Source organism: Sceloporus undulatus, chromosome 8 (genome assembly GCF_019175285.1).
Source record: "Sceloporus undulatus isolate JIND9_A2432 ecotype Alabama chromosome 8, SceUnd_v1.1, whole genome shotgun sequence".
In the NCBI taxonomy this organism is placed as follows: domain Eukaryota; kingdom Metazoa; phylum Chordata; class Lepidosauria; order Squamata; family Phrynosomatidae; genus Sceloporus; species Sceloporus undulatus.
In genome coordinates, this window is record NC_056529.1 from 25,138,943 (window position 1) to 25,158,152 (window position 19,210).

The following is a 19,210-nucleotide window of genomic DNA, read 5'->3' on the forward strand; positions in this document are numbered from 1 at the left end:
CGGATCCATAACTGAAAACGAAACATCACGGTGATAGAGAAGGAGCTTTCTGTTTACTTCTCTGCATGCCCTCAAAGCGCTCCCATGCTGTTCCCAAAGGAGACGATCATAAAAGTGTGCCTTCTTTCGCAGAGGAAAACCCATTTGGCGAAAAGCTCAATGCTAGGGAATTCTGGGAACGATAGTTTTGTAAGACATTTCGCCTTCTCTGTTGGAGAGCTCTGGTGCCGCAATAAACTACAATTCCCAGGTTTCCGCTGAGCCATGGCAGTTAAAACTGTCTCAAAATGGATTATTTCTGCAGTGTGCCTTGGACCAAGGATAACATTGGTTTCAAATTCTGTCTAGTCTTGTATTATTATTATTATTATTATTATTATTATTATTATTATTATTATTATTATTATTATTTTCCCTCTGGCTGCATTTCATATATTCTCATTGCCGACTTTGTCTCTTCTTAGCACACATTAGATGCAGATCTGAAATGGTGAGCATAAATATCTCACACCGTATTGATATACTATATGTGTGTGTGTGTGTGTTGTGTATATATATGTGTGTGTGTGTATCCCCTGCCTCCCCTTTTATTGTTTTCTTCCTTTGTTCCTCTTGCTAGCATTTCCTCTGCACCTCTTGCCTTTCATCCTTGCACCTTTGCCTTTTTCATTCTCTCTCCATCTCAAACACACACACACACAAACCAAACACACCTCTAAAATCCTTTTCTTTAAATACAGCATAGAAAAACACTTGGAAAAAGGTATATACACAACCAGGAACCATGCCTTCTGGTGCCACATAGTGGAAGACATAACATACTACAACAAGGGCCCTTGATCCGATTAACATCTGTATTATCCCTTTATTGGTCCCTCTCTGGCTGCCTTTCATTTATTCCCATTGCTGTCACTATCTCTTCTTAGCACACATCAGGTGCGGCTCTGAAATGGCGGGCATAAATATCTCACAGCATATATATATATATATATATATATATATATATATATATTCCCCCCTGCCTCCCCTTTTATTGTTTTTGTTCAGCTGTCAGAGAAACCAGTTTGCTCAGCAGCGTTCTAGAATATTCTTATTGTCGTGGCTGCTGTTGTTCTGCTATCCTGCCATTGTACGAATGTACAATGCGGCCCCGAGTTTGTGCGCAGTTCTGGTTGCCTTGTCAGAGAAAAGGCAACCAAAATGACCAAGGGCTTGGTACACTTCGTTCGGTGCTAAATCTACAATGTCTGGGGCCTTTTCATTCTCATTTTGCTCCTTCAAGTCAACTCCAATTTATGGTAGAATTCAAAGATATAGCTGTGTTAGTCTCTGGAATTGGTTCGTAGAGAGATCTTGTAGCACTTTTGAGACTCGCTGAAAGAAAGAGGTTGGCAGCATCAGCTTTCCTAGACGTCAGTCTCCTTCCTCAGATGCATTTGGATCCACTTAAGTCTACAAAAGCTCGTGCCGCCAATTTCTTTCTCTCAGTCTGTCTCAAAGGTGCTACAAAATTTCAGTAAGCATCTCCTAAGGATTTCTTGGCAAGGTTTTATCCAGAGGGAGTTTGCCATTGCTTTCCTCTTTAGGCTGAGAGAGTGCGACTTGCCCAAGGTTACCCAATGGGTTTCTGTGGCTGAGATTTGAAGCTTGGTCTCCCAGAGTCCACTCTGAATAATTCAACCACTGTTCCATGTTTGCTCCTTAGTATAAGTCCAGCCACAGCCCTCTGAATCCATGGATTTGGCATCCACAGTTTCCGCGTGGCTTGAAAATACTGACAAATAATTCCGATATAGAATAATATCTGCATTGCCATTGTATATAAGGGACACCATGTTACTATGGCATGCTCTGTAATGGGACCTGAGCATCCGTGGATTTTGGTATCCTGGCCCTGGAACCCGCGGATAGCAAGGGTCCACTGTAAGAATAGCCTATCCCAGTCTCCTCCTCCTCCCAGGCTCCTAGTCCAATACAGTTGGTCCTCCCATTTATTACTTTGTAATTTTATGATGTATTATGTATTGTTTATTTCTTGTCTTGTCACCTGCCTTGATCCGAAGGGCGAGACGGGCTCAAAATATTGTTATTGCTGAACAATCTCTTGCTTTTTCTGCTGCTTGCAAATACTGAATGTTCTCTTCCCATCGCAAGCAGCTGAACACTGGAATAGGAACCAAGCAACGATAGCATTGGCTGCTCCATTTCGGGCGGCACAATGTCTTGGGACGGCCCTGCTAGGTACCAAGCTATTTCCCTTGCCCAGAATGGGCTGGGCATCCTTGCCTGGGGCAACCAAAGTAAACGGAGAGTCTTCTCCTCCACCCATGTCTTTCTTTGGATGGTGGAAGAGAGCCATGCCTCAGGCGGTAGAATCCTTGGGGACGACCCTCTTAAGAGGAGACCCCCCCAAAAGACCCCAAACCAGCCCAATGTTGGGGCAGAGGGTCCCTTTCCCCTGCCTCCAGGGATGCCTCCAAAAAGAGGCAACAGCAGCAGCATCCTCCTCCTTGGCTGCTCTGTGCGCCTTTACGCACCAAGCGGCTGCTGCAGAGCAAGCGCCTCTCTCTGTGTGTCTCTCTTCCTCCTCCTCCTCCCTGGAAGGGGCGGCCCTGGCTGCTCTGGCTCTATAAAGCCCAGGAGCAGCTCTTGCCTCCCAAAGCCGAGTGGAGCCTCGCAGAGCCAGCCTCTCCCCTCTCTCTGGGTCTCTCTGGGCATCCTCTGGTTCTGCCTCTCTCCCGATGCGCCTGGCGGAGATGATCAAGAAGATGTCTCCCAGCGAAGGCTCGGAGCTGAGCATCCCGGCCAAGAACTGCTACCGGATGGTCATCCTGGGCTCCTCCAAAGTCGGCAAGACGGCCATCGTCTCCCGATTCCTGACGGGCCGCTTCGAGGAGCAGTACACCCCGACCATCGAGGACTTCCACCGCAAGCTCTACAGCATCCGAGGCGAGGTCTACCAGCTGGACATCCTCGACACCTCGGGAAACCACCCCTTCCCCGCCATGAGGCGCCTCTCCATCCTCACCGGTGAGACTCAGAACATTACAAAAGAACAACAAACCCCTTGCTTCTCATCAGTGTCCTAGCATCCACACTGGAGACTTAAGACACTTCCATCCCACTTTGAAGGGCTGCGCTTAAATGGCCTTCCCTGCGTCACCAAACTTGATAAACCTGGGGCTTTAGCCAAAAGACTAAAATGGTTATCATTGGGAACAGATGGGCTAGAGATACGATCGATCGACAGAGAGACATGATAGACAAAGATGGAGAGAGAGAAAGAGGGATAGATAGAAAGATATAGATAGAGAGATACAAAGATGGAGAGAGAGAAAGAGACATGAGAGAGAGACAGAAATAGATAGAGAGATAGACAGTAGGATAGAGACAGAGAGAGAAAGTTATAGATAGAGAGATAGAAAGATGGAGAGAGACAGAGAGGTGGTGGATGGATAGATAAATAGACGGATAGATAGACAGACAGACTATAGCAGGCAAAGGTTTAGCTGTTCCAAAAGTGTCACTTTCCCTCCAAGCGACTCCAGTGTTGTTGTTGTTAATGCTACTAATATTAATCCAGTCCAAGTTTGGGAAAGGTATTCTTTTGGACTCGAACTCCCAGCATCCCCAAGCCTCTGGTTGTGGCAGAGGATCTGAGGAGCCGGGATCCAAAAGAAAAAAAGAGTTACTTTCCCCATTGGCTATGAAAAGCCACAGCCAACCCGTACTCCAGTATTTGTGGTGACTCAGAGATCGGCTTGTTGTTGGCGCTGGGCATTACTCATTGGGTCGGGGCTAGTGTCAATAAAGATGTGTGGTTTCCAGAAAGGTTTAGCCCTATGTATCCCAGGAACTAGAGTCCTGCTGTGTTTTGTGGGGGACTTATTCCTGCCCAAAAGATCGACCAGACAGCGGCTAACAAAGTGCCTTGCCATAGTGTGTTTGTATGAAGTTTAGTGCCAATACAGCCGCCGGCTCCAAATCCCTTTTGCAAACTGTACTTTCAGGTTCCTGTCACTCTGAGCTCTAAATCTTTCTGGATTTTTATGACCCTTGGCCAATGGCGCATTGGCACTAAGAGCAACGCCGCTTCTGCCCGGCTATTTGAATCAAATTGTTCTGAAGCCATAAAAAGAAGAAGAATTAAAAAGATTGAAAAAGCAGGCAGGGGAAAGGGGGAGGAATTGAACCCACAAGGAGGGAAGGCGGCTACAGAAGAGCTCTCCGAAATCTGTCCCATGCCTACTATTTAATAATGATTGCCTTTTTATCTGCACTTCTCTTACCCCAATAGTATAGAATAACTTTGTGTAGTATAGAATAGAACAACCACCACCTTTTCCAATCTAAATGTATACAAATGGCAACAAACCAAGAATCTGGAGCTATCTTGCAGAGAAGCTTAGGCAGAAGGGTTTTCCTCCAAAATGGTCCTCCTTTCCCCACTTGAGCTGGATTGCTTTTGCTGCTCTATTGAATGTATGTCAAAGGCAATGATGAAACACCAAAGCATACCTAACCTTGTTTTCCTTCTTCTCTTTTCTCCTTTCCTCCAGGCGACGTCTTTATTCTCGTCTTCAGCCTAGATAACCGGGACTCCTTTGAGGAAGTCCAGCGCTTGAAGCAGCAGATCCTGGAGACCAAGTCCTGCTTGAAAAACAAGACCAAGGAGAACATTGACGTCCCTTTGGTCATCTGCGGGAACAAAGGCGACCGTGACTTTTACCGTGAGGTTGACCCCAGGGAGATTGAGCAGCTGGTGGGCCAGGACCCCAAAAAGTGCGCTTACTTCGAGATCTCTGCCAAGAAGAACAGCAGCTTGGACCAGATGTTCCAAGCCCTCTTCGCCATGGCCAAGCTGCCCAGCGAAATGAGCCCCGACCTCCACCGGAAAGTCTCCGTCCAGTACTGTGACCTCTTGCACAAAAATGCCCTCAAAAACAAGAAGTTGCTGAAGGAAGGCTCTGGAGATGGCGGCGGGGAGGCTTATGGCATCGTGGCCCCCTTTGCCCGCCGGCCCAGCGTCCACAGCGACCTCATGTACATCCGAGAGAAGGCCATCCGGGGCGGGCAGGCCAAGGACAAAGAGCGGTGTGTGATCAGCTAAGACGCTCCTCCGGCCTTCACGCTTTTTCCTGGCGAAAGGTGGGAAGAGGTTGTTTTTGTACCCAAACTTGGCCAGCCCCCATGCGGTGGCATTGAGGCCTTTTTGCCGAGGTTGGCATCGCTCAGGCCTGCAGGGCACGCTGCCTCCTAGCTCTTTGAGGGGACCTTTTTTCACCAAACTCCCCTTGGTTTTTTAATACACACATATATATATTTGGAGGCGGCACGGTTGCCGATGGGAGCGAGTTGGAGAAGAGCTGACCTCCATGGACTTTGGAGTGGAGAAGAGACATTTCAAACAACAAACATTGTGAAGGAGAAGCAATCTCCGAACGGTCATTCTGCATTGTGCGACGTCTTAAAATCCATGTGTGTTTGTGTGTTTAAGGGAGTGTTGGACATAGGGCGGACGGAAACAGCCTACAATGAACATTTTTAGACACATACTTGGTTGTATCCACTGCAATGTTTCTGAACACTGAGAAATCAACATCTGCCGCTGCAAAAGGGAACGCAAGGGACTGGACTATGCATGCGTGCGCAGGCTGTGTGTGTGTGTGCGGTGTTTCGTTTTTTTCGTTTTTTGGAAGACAAAAGAAAGTTTTCCTGTTTACATTTTGCCCTTCTTTGTCTTGAGCTTTTTCTCTCGCAAAAAAAGAGGGAGAAAAAAGAAATTTGCATTCAAGCAAACAGGCACTTTATATGTCGAAAGACTTGGTCCATCGATGGACGAGATGAACAAAATCTTAGCTCAGTGTCTTACGACGTGTGACACGCTGGTTCTGTCTTTTTGTTATATTTTTGCTACAAAACAATAAAATATTTGAAAAGAATGTGAATGTCTCTGGGTCTTGATGTAGAAAAGTGGGGAAGGGGAAGGGATGGGGTTCAAAAGAGTGGGGCTATGGGAAGAAAACAGGGTCCGGATGAACGTCAGGAGGCACTGCCCAGTTGTTTTTCCTTTCTCTTCCATGGAGAATGTGTGAATATGTTTAAGAAGAAAGATGGAAAAGCCGTGGCAAAAAGCGGGAGGATTGCCAGTGTAAGTTTCTGTCTGGTCAAATCACAAAATCAAAGGCTGGAGAAAAGTCAAAAGATTGGACTACAAATCCCAAAATAATCATCATCATAGAATCATAGGGTTGGAAGAGACCCCAAGGGCCATCCAGCCCAACCCCCTAATAATAATAATAATCCCCAGCCAGCCCTTTTCAAAGCAACCACATTTTGCTTTCAGTAAAGGTTATGCACTTCTTTGGGAACACACACACACACACACACACACACATATATATATATATATATAAGGTATCCGAAAGCATGGGGCTCAGTGAGTAAGGATGGCTCAAGTGAATGGTTTCATGGAGTAAAACTTGGGGTGTCATGTTGCCCCTGACCCTCACATACCTGCCATAGAAAGAGGCAAACGTATCCAGAGAGTGCTGGAATGTGTCTCTGGAGAGCATTGCACAGACGCTGGTCAAGATCAAACCTTGTAAAGATGTTTTGGCATCCTGCTCCCAACCAAAAGTGTCCTTGCAGTTACATAACACTGTTTTCTCTTCCCTGGCACCATGCCCACGTTTGCTTGGCTGGAGTGGATCTTTAAAGGTGAAACTGAATCTCCTAAACCCAAACAGTGTCCCACCTCATTGGCAAACAAGGCTTCTTCTTTTTCCCCCACCCAGAAGCCTTGACATCTGTTGGCATTTCGAACAATTAGTTATCAACCTCCTTCTGGTTGCGTCTCCCTTATCTGGAATCCAAAATACTCAATTGTCCACATGGAGGGCTGAGATAGTGTCACCTTTGCTTTCGGCTGGTTCAGTGTACACAAACCTGGTTTCACGCACCAAATTATTAACAATATTGTGCATAAAATTACCTTCAGGCTAAGTGTATACAGTGTGTATACAAAACACAAATGGACATAAACTTAAATAGACTCGGGTCCCTTCTCCAAGATTACATCTATGCAAACATTCCAAAATCCAAAACACTTCTGATCCCAAGCGTTTCAGAAGAGGGAGACTCAACCTGTAGGATGACAAGCAAGAAGCCCCCCAACGTTGTTGGACTCCAACTCCCATCAGCCTTAGCCAGCAGCGAGGAGAGCTGTGTTTCCCCCGGTCCTTAAGAGTGAAGATCACAACATTTATTAATCATATTAATCTCACGCTGGCAATGAATTCATTGCCACTAAATATGAAAACATGAGGAGTCACTCCCTGGGTCTCTGCCAAAGAAGTGTTTCTCGTCTAACCTTCTCTTGCCAAATGGCTAGAAAAAAAAATGGGGAAGGCTGATGGCAAAAGGTCTTTAAAGCAACCCGATCCTTTTCAAGCATCTTGCTTTCAAGCCGGGGGTCACCCATCCTGATTTGTGCATTTCATTTTTTTCTGCTTGGATGTAGTGTCTTACATTTATCCCTATTGAATGTAGCTGAATGCTGTCCACTCTGACTGGCAGCCGTCCTCTGGCCCTTATGGGGCTCAGTCGGTTCCTCCAAGGTCTTTTCAGCTGGAAGGTGCCATGGATTGACCATCTTGGCATCATCTGGCTGGAAATCTGTTGATGCACCACCATGAAAAGCAGCTCCCCTTTTTCTTTTTCTATAATTTAAGAGGGGAGGAAGACAAGGCTAGACCCCTGTCATTGCCCCACATTGGTTGGTGATGAACCTTTTTCAGAGTTATGCAACAATGACAAGGGAAGGCAGGGAAAGCCTCATCTTCCAATGCCTTCCTTCCTACCCATGGCGACCAATGGTTCCCATGTCAGTGGAGCGGCAAATCCACACCAATATTTGGCCAGCTTTAAAGGAACATTGCAATGTGCCGGACACTTTTGGTCAGCTAAGTCGGCTCCCTTTAAAGACTAGTTTAAAATTTGGGCTGATATCCTGCATCAAACCCAAAGCCATGGTGTTGCAGCTACCCTTTACCTTCCCATCTAATCCCTTATAGTATGGTTATAGTAAGGATTCTGGGAGCTCTAGTCCAGAACAGTTCTTTTCCCACGCTCTGATCCTAGTCCCACTTACTCTGTTAAGAGGGCTCCCCAGGGACTCACTAGAACAAACAAACAGCTTTGCAATTATGAACAGAAAGAGGAATCCGGTGGGATTAGCCCCATGAGACCAATTCTAGTCCAGCATCCAGCATCTCTGCGGCCTTTGGGAAGCCTGCAAGCAAAACACACAGAGACAATTTGTCTATCCAGAAAACGGTGCCCAGTGGTAGAGTACCATTAAATATGGAGGTTTCATTGAACCGTCATGGTCCATTCTGCACAGTGGGTTCTTGGTATCTGCTGGGGTTTGGTTCCAGAACCATAATCCATGGATGTTTAAGTCCTATTAAATACATTGGATGGTAAAATGGTGTCCTTTATTTAAAATGGTAAAATCAAGCTACACCTGCATACACACACACACACACACAATTTGGTGGATGGTTGAATTTGTGGTTAAAAACCTATGGCTATGGAGGGCCAACTGTACTCCATAGCAATTTGTTCAAGGCTGCCTTAGGTTTCATACGGGAAGAAAGGTGGGACATAAATGCATAACAATACACAATGATTAAGTGAACAATCTGAGGCTGTTTTATTTCTCCTGCACTCAGTCACCCATTCCCTTACTCACTCTCTCCTGAATTACCTGTTTGGTACCTGTGGAAAATTTGCAGGTCCCCAAAAGTAAACATTCGTGTGCCTTGGCAGCCGGACAAGCTTGCATTAAATGTACCAAGGGTGAACTGAGGGAAGCCAGACCTCAGTGACCCCTTCCTTACCTGTCTCTCCTGGGTACATACTTTCTCTCGCTGCAACTCCAATAATCCGCTGCATTGTACTCTCCGGTTTTGAGTACAAAACAACAATGGGCCCTTCCCTTGTGACTTCGGGAACGGGGCCAAGGCACTGTACTCAGGCACCTGAAACCGTACAGAGAGGAGGTCTAGCGACGCAGCCTATGCAATCCAACAATACCAATTGCATCACCAATGGTGCTGGAGGGATCACGCAAGAATTCGAGTCACCCCTTTGTTCTCACCTCACCACCACCACCACCCCCCTGTGCCAGCTTCCCTCATTTCCCGGCTGGGATGCTCCATTGAATCCAGCTGAGTACAACTGGGCCATGCCCTTCAAGCCCAGTACAATGAACCCGAAAGGCAAGCAATGATGCACACAAAGGTGGGGCACCCATGTTCCAAGGAAGCGGGCAGGGCTTTGAAGGCACAGTAGGACCAAGGGCATGCTGCCCTGTGTATTACTACCACTTTACAATCCCCCTTGGCATGACTCTCGAGGGCCAATAACCAACTGTCAGTAAGCATACCGATGTGTCATTGGGACATGGAGTACTCTCCGCACCCTCCTGAGCCCTGTCTCCATTGGGGTTTTCTGGCTGATGTGCCCCTTATGTCAGGGGTTGGGAAGGTGTGAAAGACCCCTAAGATGGTAAGTTGGACTTATCATCTTATGAAAGCCAGCATGGTGTGGTGGTTTAGGTGTTGGGCTTGGTCTCTGGAGACCAGGATTTGCATCCGCTCTTGGTCATAGAAACCCACTTTGGGCATGTCACTCTCTCTCAGCCTCAGAGGAAGGCCATGGCGAATCCCATCTGAACAAATCTTGCCCAGAAAAACCAAGGATAAGGTCGCTTTAGGATCGCCATAAGTCAGAGGCGACTTGAAGGCACACAACAAAACTGTCCTTGCAGACCTTATACCTGCTGGGGAATTCACATTTACAGCAGTGTGTACATACTTTACAACTCCAGGATTTTTAGATTTCCCTCCCCTCGAAGTAAACATCTAAGGAAGCAATTAAAGAAAGATGGTTTATTCAAAACAAACCACACAAACACAATCGAGGGTCTTTGCTACTCGTTTTGACTCCTTGCACAGAAACCAGGACAAGAAGGTTTATCCAATCTCAACTGCCCCATAAGACTCAATGAGTCACGCCATGTTCTAGTTCTGCCTCTGTAGCTTTCAAGCAAACATAACGGCGGCTTCCCTGCTGCTTCCTCCCGCTGGCATCCTTTGCAGGAGGAACAGGGCAATTGCTTTCTCATGGAGCTGGGAGAGGGATACAATAATAATAGTAATAATAACAATAATGGTTGCCCCGACTCCCTGTTGCTTCTCAATTTATACATGAAAAGCCAGGGGCACAATCATCTCTGAGTGTTAACAGCTCATACTGAAAGTAGGAATGGTGAGGGATTACACAGTTGAAGGTCCAAAATGCAATGCAGAAATAACCCAGTTGGAGACTGCTTTAACTGCCCTGGCTCAATGCTAGGGGATACTGGGAACTGTAGTGTTTGTGAGACAAACAACAATTCCCAAGATTCCCTAGTCCTGAGCCAGGGCAGTAAAAGCAGTCTCAAACTGGATTATTTCTGCAGTGTATTTTGGACCAAACACCCCCCCTCCCCTTGCACTCCTTGCTGCTAGAAATATAACCACTCAAGGGAGAGATCAGGCTCCCTGATACTCTAGTTTTCTAAAGGCAAGGATTAAAAAAATACATGGGAGTATCCAAATCTGGAATTCCATCCCCACACCAGTATGCAAACAGGTGTGTGTGTGTGTGTGTGTGTGTGTGTGTGTGTGTGTGTATATATATATATATATATATATATATATATATATATATATAATGTGTATACACACACGCACGCACACGCACACACAGAGTGGCCCCTTGACATTCACTGGGATCCCATTTCCATGAATGTGGAAAAAACGCAAATAAAAACCCACTATTCTTTTTACCTGAGAGAACACCTCTCTAGAACCCCAGGTCCTCCAGAGCAACTCTATGGTCAACATCTGCTAAAGATTGACCATAGAATCATGCTGGAGGACCTACAAATGCCTAGAGAGTGTTTTCTCTAGGCTCTCCAGCACAACTTGATAGCAGTTGCACTGAGGGACTTAAGAGATACCTAGAGAGGACATAGTAATCAAAACTGATAATAATCAAGTCTTCAGAAGCAAAATGTGGAGGGCCAACTGTATTGATGTGCGCTCTGTGTGTGTACATATATATCTGAGCAGTAGTACCTTCCGAAGTACCAAAAACTGACCCTGAAGAACATTGCAAAACACACATTAAAACAGGCAGACTAGTCCGTTCCACCCAAGAGAGTGCATCCAAAAGCCCATAAGTCTCAGGAATAAACGGGCAAACGCCTTCAGAGTCCGACGTGGCTTGCTCCCCTATTCCTTGGGGATCTCAAACATGCAAAGGCTCTTGTACTTCTGGAGCAGTTCGCTCTTGGTCTTGACTTGCTCCCGGAGGCTTTGGAGCTGGAGCTGCTGCTGCTCAGGGCTCAGGCCAATGCCTTGCATTGACTTGATCAGCTTGCGCATCTCCACAAATTTGGTCCTCAGCTCGTTCAGCACCTGATGGACATCTTGGCTCTCTTTGTCCATACTGAAACACAAGGGGAAGAAGAGAAAGTTATTGCAATTGTGGTCCACGCATGAGAAGGAACAAGAGGGCACAACAGACCTGGCAGAGAGCCTAGAATGTCCTCAATGGGAACTGAACTGGGATTTGGGAGGAAACGCGCTCTCCGCTAATGCATGACATGCGGCCGTTTCCCTGGGAAAGCACAAAACTTTGGAGGCCCTGACATTCTTTGTGGATCTTTTATAGGGTTCTTTCTAAATCTGCAACCCTTTCTTTTTATTTCTTTTAAAACTGTTTGCTCCTCTCTTTCAACACCAGAGAGAGAGAAAACTGAAATGTCTCACAAACGCTACAGCTCCCAGAATTCCTTAGCGTTGAGACACGGCGGTTAAAGCAGTCTCAAGCCGGATGATTTCCGCAAGTGCGGACACAGTGAGGGAGCCTTAGTGGTGCAAAAGAGGCTTGTACGCTCGTCCCTCCACATTTGCCAGGCCCCTGTGAATGCGGAGAAACCACAAATAACAAAAACACTCTGCTTTTTACCTGAGAGAACACTTGTCTAGGAATCTCTAGGTCCTCCAGGGCAACTCTGTGGTCAACATCTGCCAGACATTGACCATAGAGTTGCACTCGATGAGCTACAAATGCCTAGTGGAGTGTGTTCTCTCTAGGAATTTATATGGGTTATCTAGTCCAACTGTTTGGTCAGAATCTGCCAGACACTGACCATAGAGTTGCGCCACAGGAGCTACAAATGCCTAGTGGAGTGTGTTCTCTCTAGGAATCTCCAGGGCAACTCTATAGTCGACATCCACAAGACACTGACCATAGAGTTGCACTGGAGGAAGAACAAACGCCTAGCGGAGTGTTCTCTCTAGGACTCTATATAGGTCCTCCAGTCCAACTTTGTGGTCATGATCTTCCAGACATTGACCATAGAGTTGCGCTGGAGGAGCTAGAAAGGCCTAGCGGAGTGTGTCCTCTCTAGGAATCTCTATGGTCCTCCGGTGCAGCTTTGGCTTCAGGTCGACCATAGAGCTGCGCTGGAGGACTCCCCTATTCCTAGATGGTCCTCTCTGCTTACCACTTGATGATGTCGTGGACCAGGGGCAGGAAGGAGGCCTCCTCTTGCCCCGGGGGAGCCGCTGGAGGGGCCTGGGTCGAGGCCTGTCCCGGAGGAGCCTGGGCCGAAGGAGGCTGCGGAGGAGGCGGCGGAGGAGGAGGAGGCGGCGGCTGGAACTTGGTCTCCGCCGGAGAAGAAGGCTGGGGCTGGGACGAAGGGAGAGGCTGCTGGGGCTCCCCTTGAGAGACCCCCGGAGCCTGAGAAGGAGCAGCAGCGGGAAGGGGCTCCCCGGGCCCAGGGCCCGACCCTCCAGGCGCCGCCATCCTCCCCTTAGTCGCCCATGCTTTACTTTAAGCCAGGGCTGTCTTTTAATTAATAGGAAGAAGAGCAGCAGCAGTAGCAGGCGGCGTCGCGGGGAAATGACGTCACTGGCTGCTGGGAAGGGGGCGGGGACGAGGCCTCGTGTCGCGGGGGTTTGACGTCACAAGGAAGGAGCTAGTGGTCAGGGAGAAAGAGGAGGTGTATTGATACAAATGGGAGGCCTTGCCCTCAGAGAAACCATACTGGCCCCATAGGCAACCATTGGGGAATATGGCCAGTAGGGAAACAGGGGATGCTCCTTAGGTTTCCCTATGGGCAAGTCATTCCCCAATGGTTCCCTATGGGAAAGTATGGTTTCCCTGTGGGCAAGTAATTCCTAATGCACTTGTCCCTCCATGTTGACTGGGGTTAGGGGCACAGAACCCCTGCCAGGAATATGGAATATGGAAAAACCACCAATAACAAAAACACCACGTTTTTCCCTGAGATGACACCTCTCTAGGCATCTCTAGGTCCTCCAGCGAGACTCTGTGGTCACCGTCCGACAGACACCGGCCATAGAACTGCACCAGAGGAGAGTCTTCTCTCTAAGAATATATCTAGGTCTTTCAGTGCAACTTTTAAAGTTGACCATAGAGTTGCACTGGAGGACCTAGAGATTCCTAGAGAGAACATAGTAATCGAATCCGTGAAGCCACAAATATCAAAGCCGCAAATATGAAAGGATGAGTGTAATTCCCAGTGTTTCCATATGGACAAGTACTGTATTCTCTAATGTTTCCCTATGGACAAGTATTCCCCAATGGTTCCCTACTGGCAAGTATTCTATGGCTCTCAATGGGCAAGTCTTCTCCAATTTATCCCTATGGACAAGTAGTTCCTAATACTTCCCTATGGGCAAGTATTCCCCAATGGTTCCCTATGGGCATTGGAAAGTATCCAATGCATCCCTATGGACAAGTACTTCCTAATACTTCCCTATGGGCAAGTATTGCCCACTGATTTTCTATGGGAAAGTATTCCCCAATGATTCTCAATGAGCAAGTCTTCTCCAATGTATCCCTATGGACAAGTAATTCCCAATACTTCTCTATGGGCAAGTAGTCAGCCTCCTCTTCAGCTGCTGAGTTAATAAGTGGAAACTAACTTTGCACTTTGAATGTATTGTGTACCAATGGAAGTAAGCTGAACACAAAGGAGGAGGAAGAGGAAAGAGAAACTGGAACATTTGAAAAGCAGCTGGGGAAAGTGGGATAATTGGTGCTGCTGAGCATAGCAACCGATCTCTAACAGGAGAAGGATATCCAATTGCACTTTGCACATTCCAAAGCTGAGACCAGACACCGAAAGCCCTGCAGGGAATCCTTGACACATCTTGCCCCAGACATCACTCTCTTCAGATAACAGACTTTCCGATCTCCCTGCAAGCCTTGAGATAATAGTCTTCCTGCTTCTTCTCTGCAGTTTGGTGATGCTTTTTGCTCATCTGAACCACAGAGGAGAGTCTGCCATCACCAACGCAAGAGAAAACTGAGAAGAACCTCTTTAGGAACAGCACACATCCTGCAAGAAAGGTATTGCTAAAGTCTGAAGGTTTGAGACTGAGCTGAAATGGGAACAAGGAAAAGTCAACAACACTGATTGGGAACATTGTCCTTCCTCTTATTTATGACTCTCCTTGGTTCCTCAAAGCAAATAGCCTTGTAATGTAGCCTCCGACCCGAATATATCATTCAGAGGCACACAAACAATTCTGATATCCAGAGTTTTTGCATAAGCTTGCTTTGTCTGACACAAAATGAGAGAATGTGCCTTTCTCTCTTACACAGTGCCTCCTGCACAAGTGTGCAAAATGGACCACAACAGTGATGAATTAGGTTTGTGTTATGTTATAAAAAGGTGAAGGGAGGAATAATATCAGAATCATAGAACTTTAAGAGTTGGAAACGACAAGGGTCATGTAATCCAACCTCATTCCATGCATGACTAAAGCATTCCTGAAAGATGTCCATCCAACCTCTGTTTAAAGACCTCCAAAGATGGGGAATCCACTACCCTCCAAGGCAGTCCATTCCACTGGTCCCAGTGACACCTTTGAGACTAATTGGTTTATTATGCCATGAACTTTTCTGGATTGAAACCCACAGATACCTTGTTTTTGCAGAAACAATTTTAACTTTTTGCAATTGGACAAAGGATCTCACCTCTCAAAGAGTGATTCGATCCAGTGTCACCCTGTCACTGGAAATTTTTGCTCTTCCCATATGATGCTGTAGCAAGGAATGATACCTTCTGCATAAATGACTGTCTATACCCCAGATTCATACCCTCTAACTGTCCCGATTTGGCAGGGAAAGTTTGGATCAATTCTCTGCAGTCCCACTTTTGCAACAGCTTTGAAAATGCCCCCATTTCTCTCACCTCCTCCCACTGATCCTCATTGTAATTTAATTGCTGCAAACTGATTTGAAAGTGCAACTTAACCACACTCTGACACTCTTGGCCTCACGAGTCCCAGTTTTCACCCGTGAAATATTGCAGGCTATGCTGGTTCTATAGAACTGTACTTTTGGGAATTCGGAATATGGTGAGGAGTGTTGGATTTCAGCTAGGCTTCTGCACTGCGTTGTATTTCACTTACAAATTAATCTGGATGTGGCCAGCTCTCAGTGACATTTTCCTGATAACTTTACTTGGACAGCTCTGGCTTATGATTCACAGAGACATGTAACAAAGTACATCTTGACCCAGTAAGCTTCTATGCAACCAGTCTAGAGGTAAAAGTGGCTCCCTGATTATGTCTCTTCCGAATGTGCAAATGTTAAGAAGCATTACTTCTGTTGATCCACAGCACTTGGAAGCAGCACAATAGCCGAAGCAAGCAGTTGCGGTATTATTTGTGTTCAAGAGACCTGTTAAAGCTCTGTTTGTGTTTTTAAAAGTAGGTCAGGAAGATAGGGATGAGAATGTGAGCACGCATGGCGTGAGTTCAGTTTTTCTTTGCAAGTGTCCTGGGCAAATAATTGCACAAATGCTAAAACTGATGGAAAGCCTTGATATTCAAACACTGGAAGAGGCGATGGCTGAGGATGCTGTTTGGGCAGACTGTTTGCCAGCTGGAGCAAAAATTAGGATAAAGTGCCATAGCTGCCAACTGTCCCAATTTGACAGGGAAAGTCCCAATTCATCCTCTGCTGTCCCACTTTTTCCACTTGTAAAATGTGCAGTTTCTCTCTCCTCCCCCAACTTTTCCCTTCATTTCCAGCATGCTTCAGTCGCTGCAAACTGAATTCAAAGTGGAAAGAGAGTTTGCACTCAATTAATTTATCAGAGAGGAGAAGCCTGGAGAGGACAGAATCTAGTCCTTCCCAGTTGGACTCAGGCAAAAGCAAACTGCTGCAGCATCTCCTAGTTGGTTCCTCATCATTCATAACATTTGGCATCTTGACCACACACTGATGTTGCTTGGCCACATGTTTCCCAGTTTGTGAAATACTAGTGGGTATGAAGTTTGTTGTTGTCAATTGCCATCAAGTTGACTTCAATTTACAGCAGCCCTAAGAATGAGAGACCACCAACCAAGTCGCCTTTTTATCAACAGACCTTCCTTGATGGCGTCTATCCATCAGTCATGCCGTTTTCTTCTTTTCTACTGCCTTCCACTTTTCTGAGCATTATGGTCTTTTCCAATGGGTTTTGCCTTCTCATGATATGTCCAGCCTCATCTTTGGCTTCTAGAGAGTGTTCAGGCTTGATATGCTCTCAGAGTCCTTTATTTGTCTTTTAGATATCCTTGGGATCCGCAGAATTCCTCTCTAGCACCACAGTTGATTCTCTTCTTATCAGCTTTCTTTACTGTCCAGCTTTCACAACCATACATAAGGTAGGAAAGAGGATGGCATGCACTTTAGCATTCAGTGATGAGCTACCCATATGTTTCTCCCTCCCTTCCCTATGTGCTTTTATGTGCAAACTGTTCCATGTCTCTAATTGACCCAATTAAGAAAAAACTGTCAACAGGTATCTCTGGTTGGCAGAACGCAGCAGGCCTCTCGGGACAAAGGGCAAATGAGAAGTCTGGAAGGCATTTGCTCCGGGGGGGAAATCCAGCAGAAACTCAGCATGGAACTCTTTGCTAATTTCATTCTCAAAAGGAGCAATGAGCAATTTTAGCAATTTTCTCCCCGCCGCAACAAAGTCTTTGCAAACTGTGTACCTTTTTGAAGACTGTTTGCAGTTTGGGATTCACCCAAAATTTTCAGGGGGTAATTTTACATGATGTTTTCTGCATAGAGAACAGCACATCCTGTGCAGAAAAATAATATCTTTGCATTAAAATATTAACCACAATTCTAGATCAGTTACCTTAGTTAGGTAATAAGGGTCTGTTTTCTGGTAGATCAGCAGTGATGCATTTATCAATTGATCTTTGTTCTTTAACTGAAAGGAGAACCCAGTGCTTCACGTACTGATGTAAATCCCAGCTCAGGGCCACTGCTGACAAAACTGGAACCTTTCCCAAACTGGCCTTCTGCTGTCTTCACCAAGATTGCCTGATAGATCAAGATGTCTATTTCAACACTGTAGTCAACGGGGTTCATAGTTGTGGTTTTTAACTCCCATCAAGTCGACTGGAGTGGAAGGAGTCTTCCTCTCTAGCTTGCAACTGCACTGCTGGTATGCCATTTGTTCCTAGGGATTTAAGGACTTTATCGCATGTGGCTATAAAACAGAATTTTAACAGGATAAAAGCAACTTTGGTTGGTACTTATCACACAACGTTGTGTCCGTCCTGCACTTGCCTTGCACTCCATTTGTTATTGTAGTGCACCTTTTCATTGATGGGAGAACATCAGGATCTGGGATGGCTCCAGAAGGGCACAGCTTCCAAAAGCATTCTCCTTTCTGTCTGCTTATGGTTTTCCCTGGAGGAGGATCTGTTTGGTCAATCTGGGAAGACAGGACACCGGGAAAGATAGATGGGACCTTTTGCTTCAGCTCTCCTCAATTTACAACCTGATACCAATTCCTTGAAGGCACAGAGGGCAAGCATGGTTGAGCTATTGAAAACCCACTTTGCCCCCAAAGCCAGCATGCTGCAGAGTACCTTTTTCAAGGGGGATTAATAATTAGCTGTGAACAAAGAAAACATGTTTTGGAGTGGGAAAATGCAGCCTTGCTCCGATCCCTGGGGCGGACTTGCAATTCATTCTTGAACAAGGTTTTCTTGGAATTCCATCTGCAATCAAAGTGACTTATTTAAAGGCTCCTGGTGTTTTCCAGTCATTTCTTTCCCTCTAGCACTCAGTAAAATTGCTATCTCATGACTGTGGATATAATGGTTTGGTTTTGGAATGATTCACAGTTACAGTTTACACACTCTCCAACTATCCTGAATTGGCAAGAAAAATCCCAGTTAATCCCATTATCCCACTTGTTCAGTGGCTTCTAAACACTCCCAGTTTCTCTTTCCTCCCCAGTTTTCTTCAGATGTGGCAATCTGATTTCAAAATGCAAAGACCGTTTGCATTCAGTTAACTCAAAGGGAGGCAGAAGAAAGAAGGAGACATAAGAGACTTGCCCTTCTCAAGAGGCTCAGGTAAAAGCAAACCACTGCAACCTCTCCTAGTTTGTCTGTTCTTAATAGCTTTTGCCATTCCAGTCGCATCCTGATGTTGCTCAGCCACACATGCCCCAGTACCCATCTATGAAATGCTGTAGTGTGTGAGCTTTAGAGTCTGAGCTTCATCATGGTATCATGGTTTGCAACATTCTGGAGACCAGGGTTCGATTCCCCACTCAGCTATGACACTGAAGAAAATGGATAAGAAGAAAATAAACTCATTTGAGCTGAGGTGCTGGAGAAGAGTGCTGAGGATACTGTGGATAACCAAAAGGACAAACAAATGGATCCTTCAACAGATGAAGCCTGAAATCTCCCTGGAAGCCAAGATGATCAACTGTGGATGCCGTACTTTGGCCACATCATGAGAAGGCAGGACTCATATAAGAAAAGACAATAATGCTAGGAAAAGTGGAGAAGGAGAGGACCACATGCAAGATGGATAGCCTGTATTTGGGAGATCACAGATATGAATTTACAGGACCTAAGCAGAGACATGGAGATGTTTCATCCACAAGGTCCCCATGAGTCGGAATGGACTGGAAAGTGGTTAACACCAGCAAAAACCACCTTGGATCCAGGTCAGGAAAAAGGCGATATAAACAAACCCACATTATGAAAGAGAGAAGTGAGATGCAGAGGGAAGGAACAGAAAAAGAGAC

At 46.1% G+C, this 19,210-nt stretch overlaps 2 protein-coding genes across 2 annotated transcripts; one reads left to right on the forward strand and one right to left on the reverse strand.

The window, feature by feature from the left end:
• Positions 1-1,948: 1,948 nt before the first annotated feature.
• RASD1 (ras related dexamethasone induced 1) lies at positions 1,949-5,933 on the forward strand. The gene is made up of 2 exons (XM_042438568.1): positions 1,949-3,030; positions 4,560-5,933. The coding sequence occupies exons 1-2, from the start codon at positions 2,742-2,744 to the stop codon at positions 5,108-5,110; spliced, it is 840 nt and encodes a 279-aa protein (XP_042294502.1). The 5' UTR covers positions 1,949-2,741; the 3' UTR covers positions 5,111-5,933.
• Positions 5,934-11,125: 5,192 nt separating this feature from the next.
• MED9 (mediator complex subunit 9) lies at positions 11,126-13,042 on the reverse strand. Its single transcript, XM_042438792.1, has 2 exons — positions 12,626-13,042; positions 11,126-11,562 (listed from the first exon to the last, which is right to left on the reverse strand). The coding sequence occupies exons 1-2, from the start codon at positions 12,925-12,927 to the stop codon at positions 11,346-11,348; spliced, it is 519 nt and encodes a 172-aa protein (XP_042294726.1). The 5' UTR covers positions 12,928-13,042; the 3' UTR covers positions 11,126-11,345.
• Between the last annotated feature and the right edge of the window lie 6,168 nt (positions 13,043-19,210).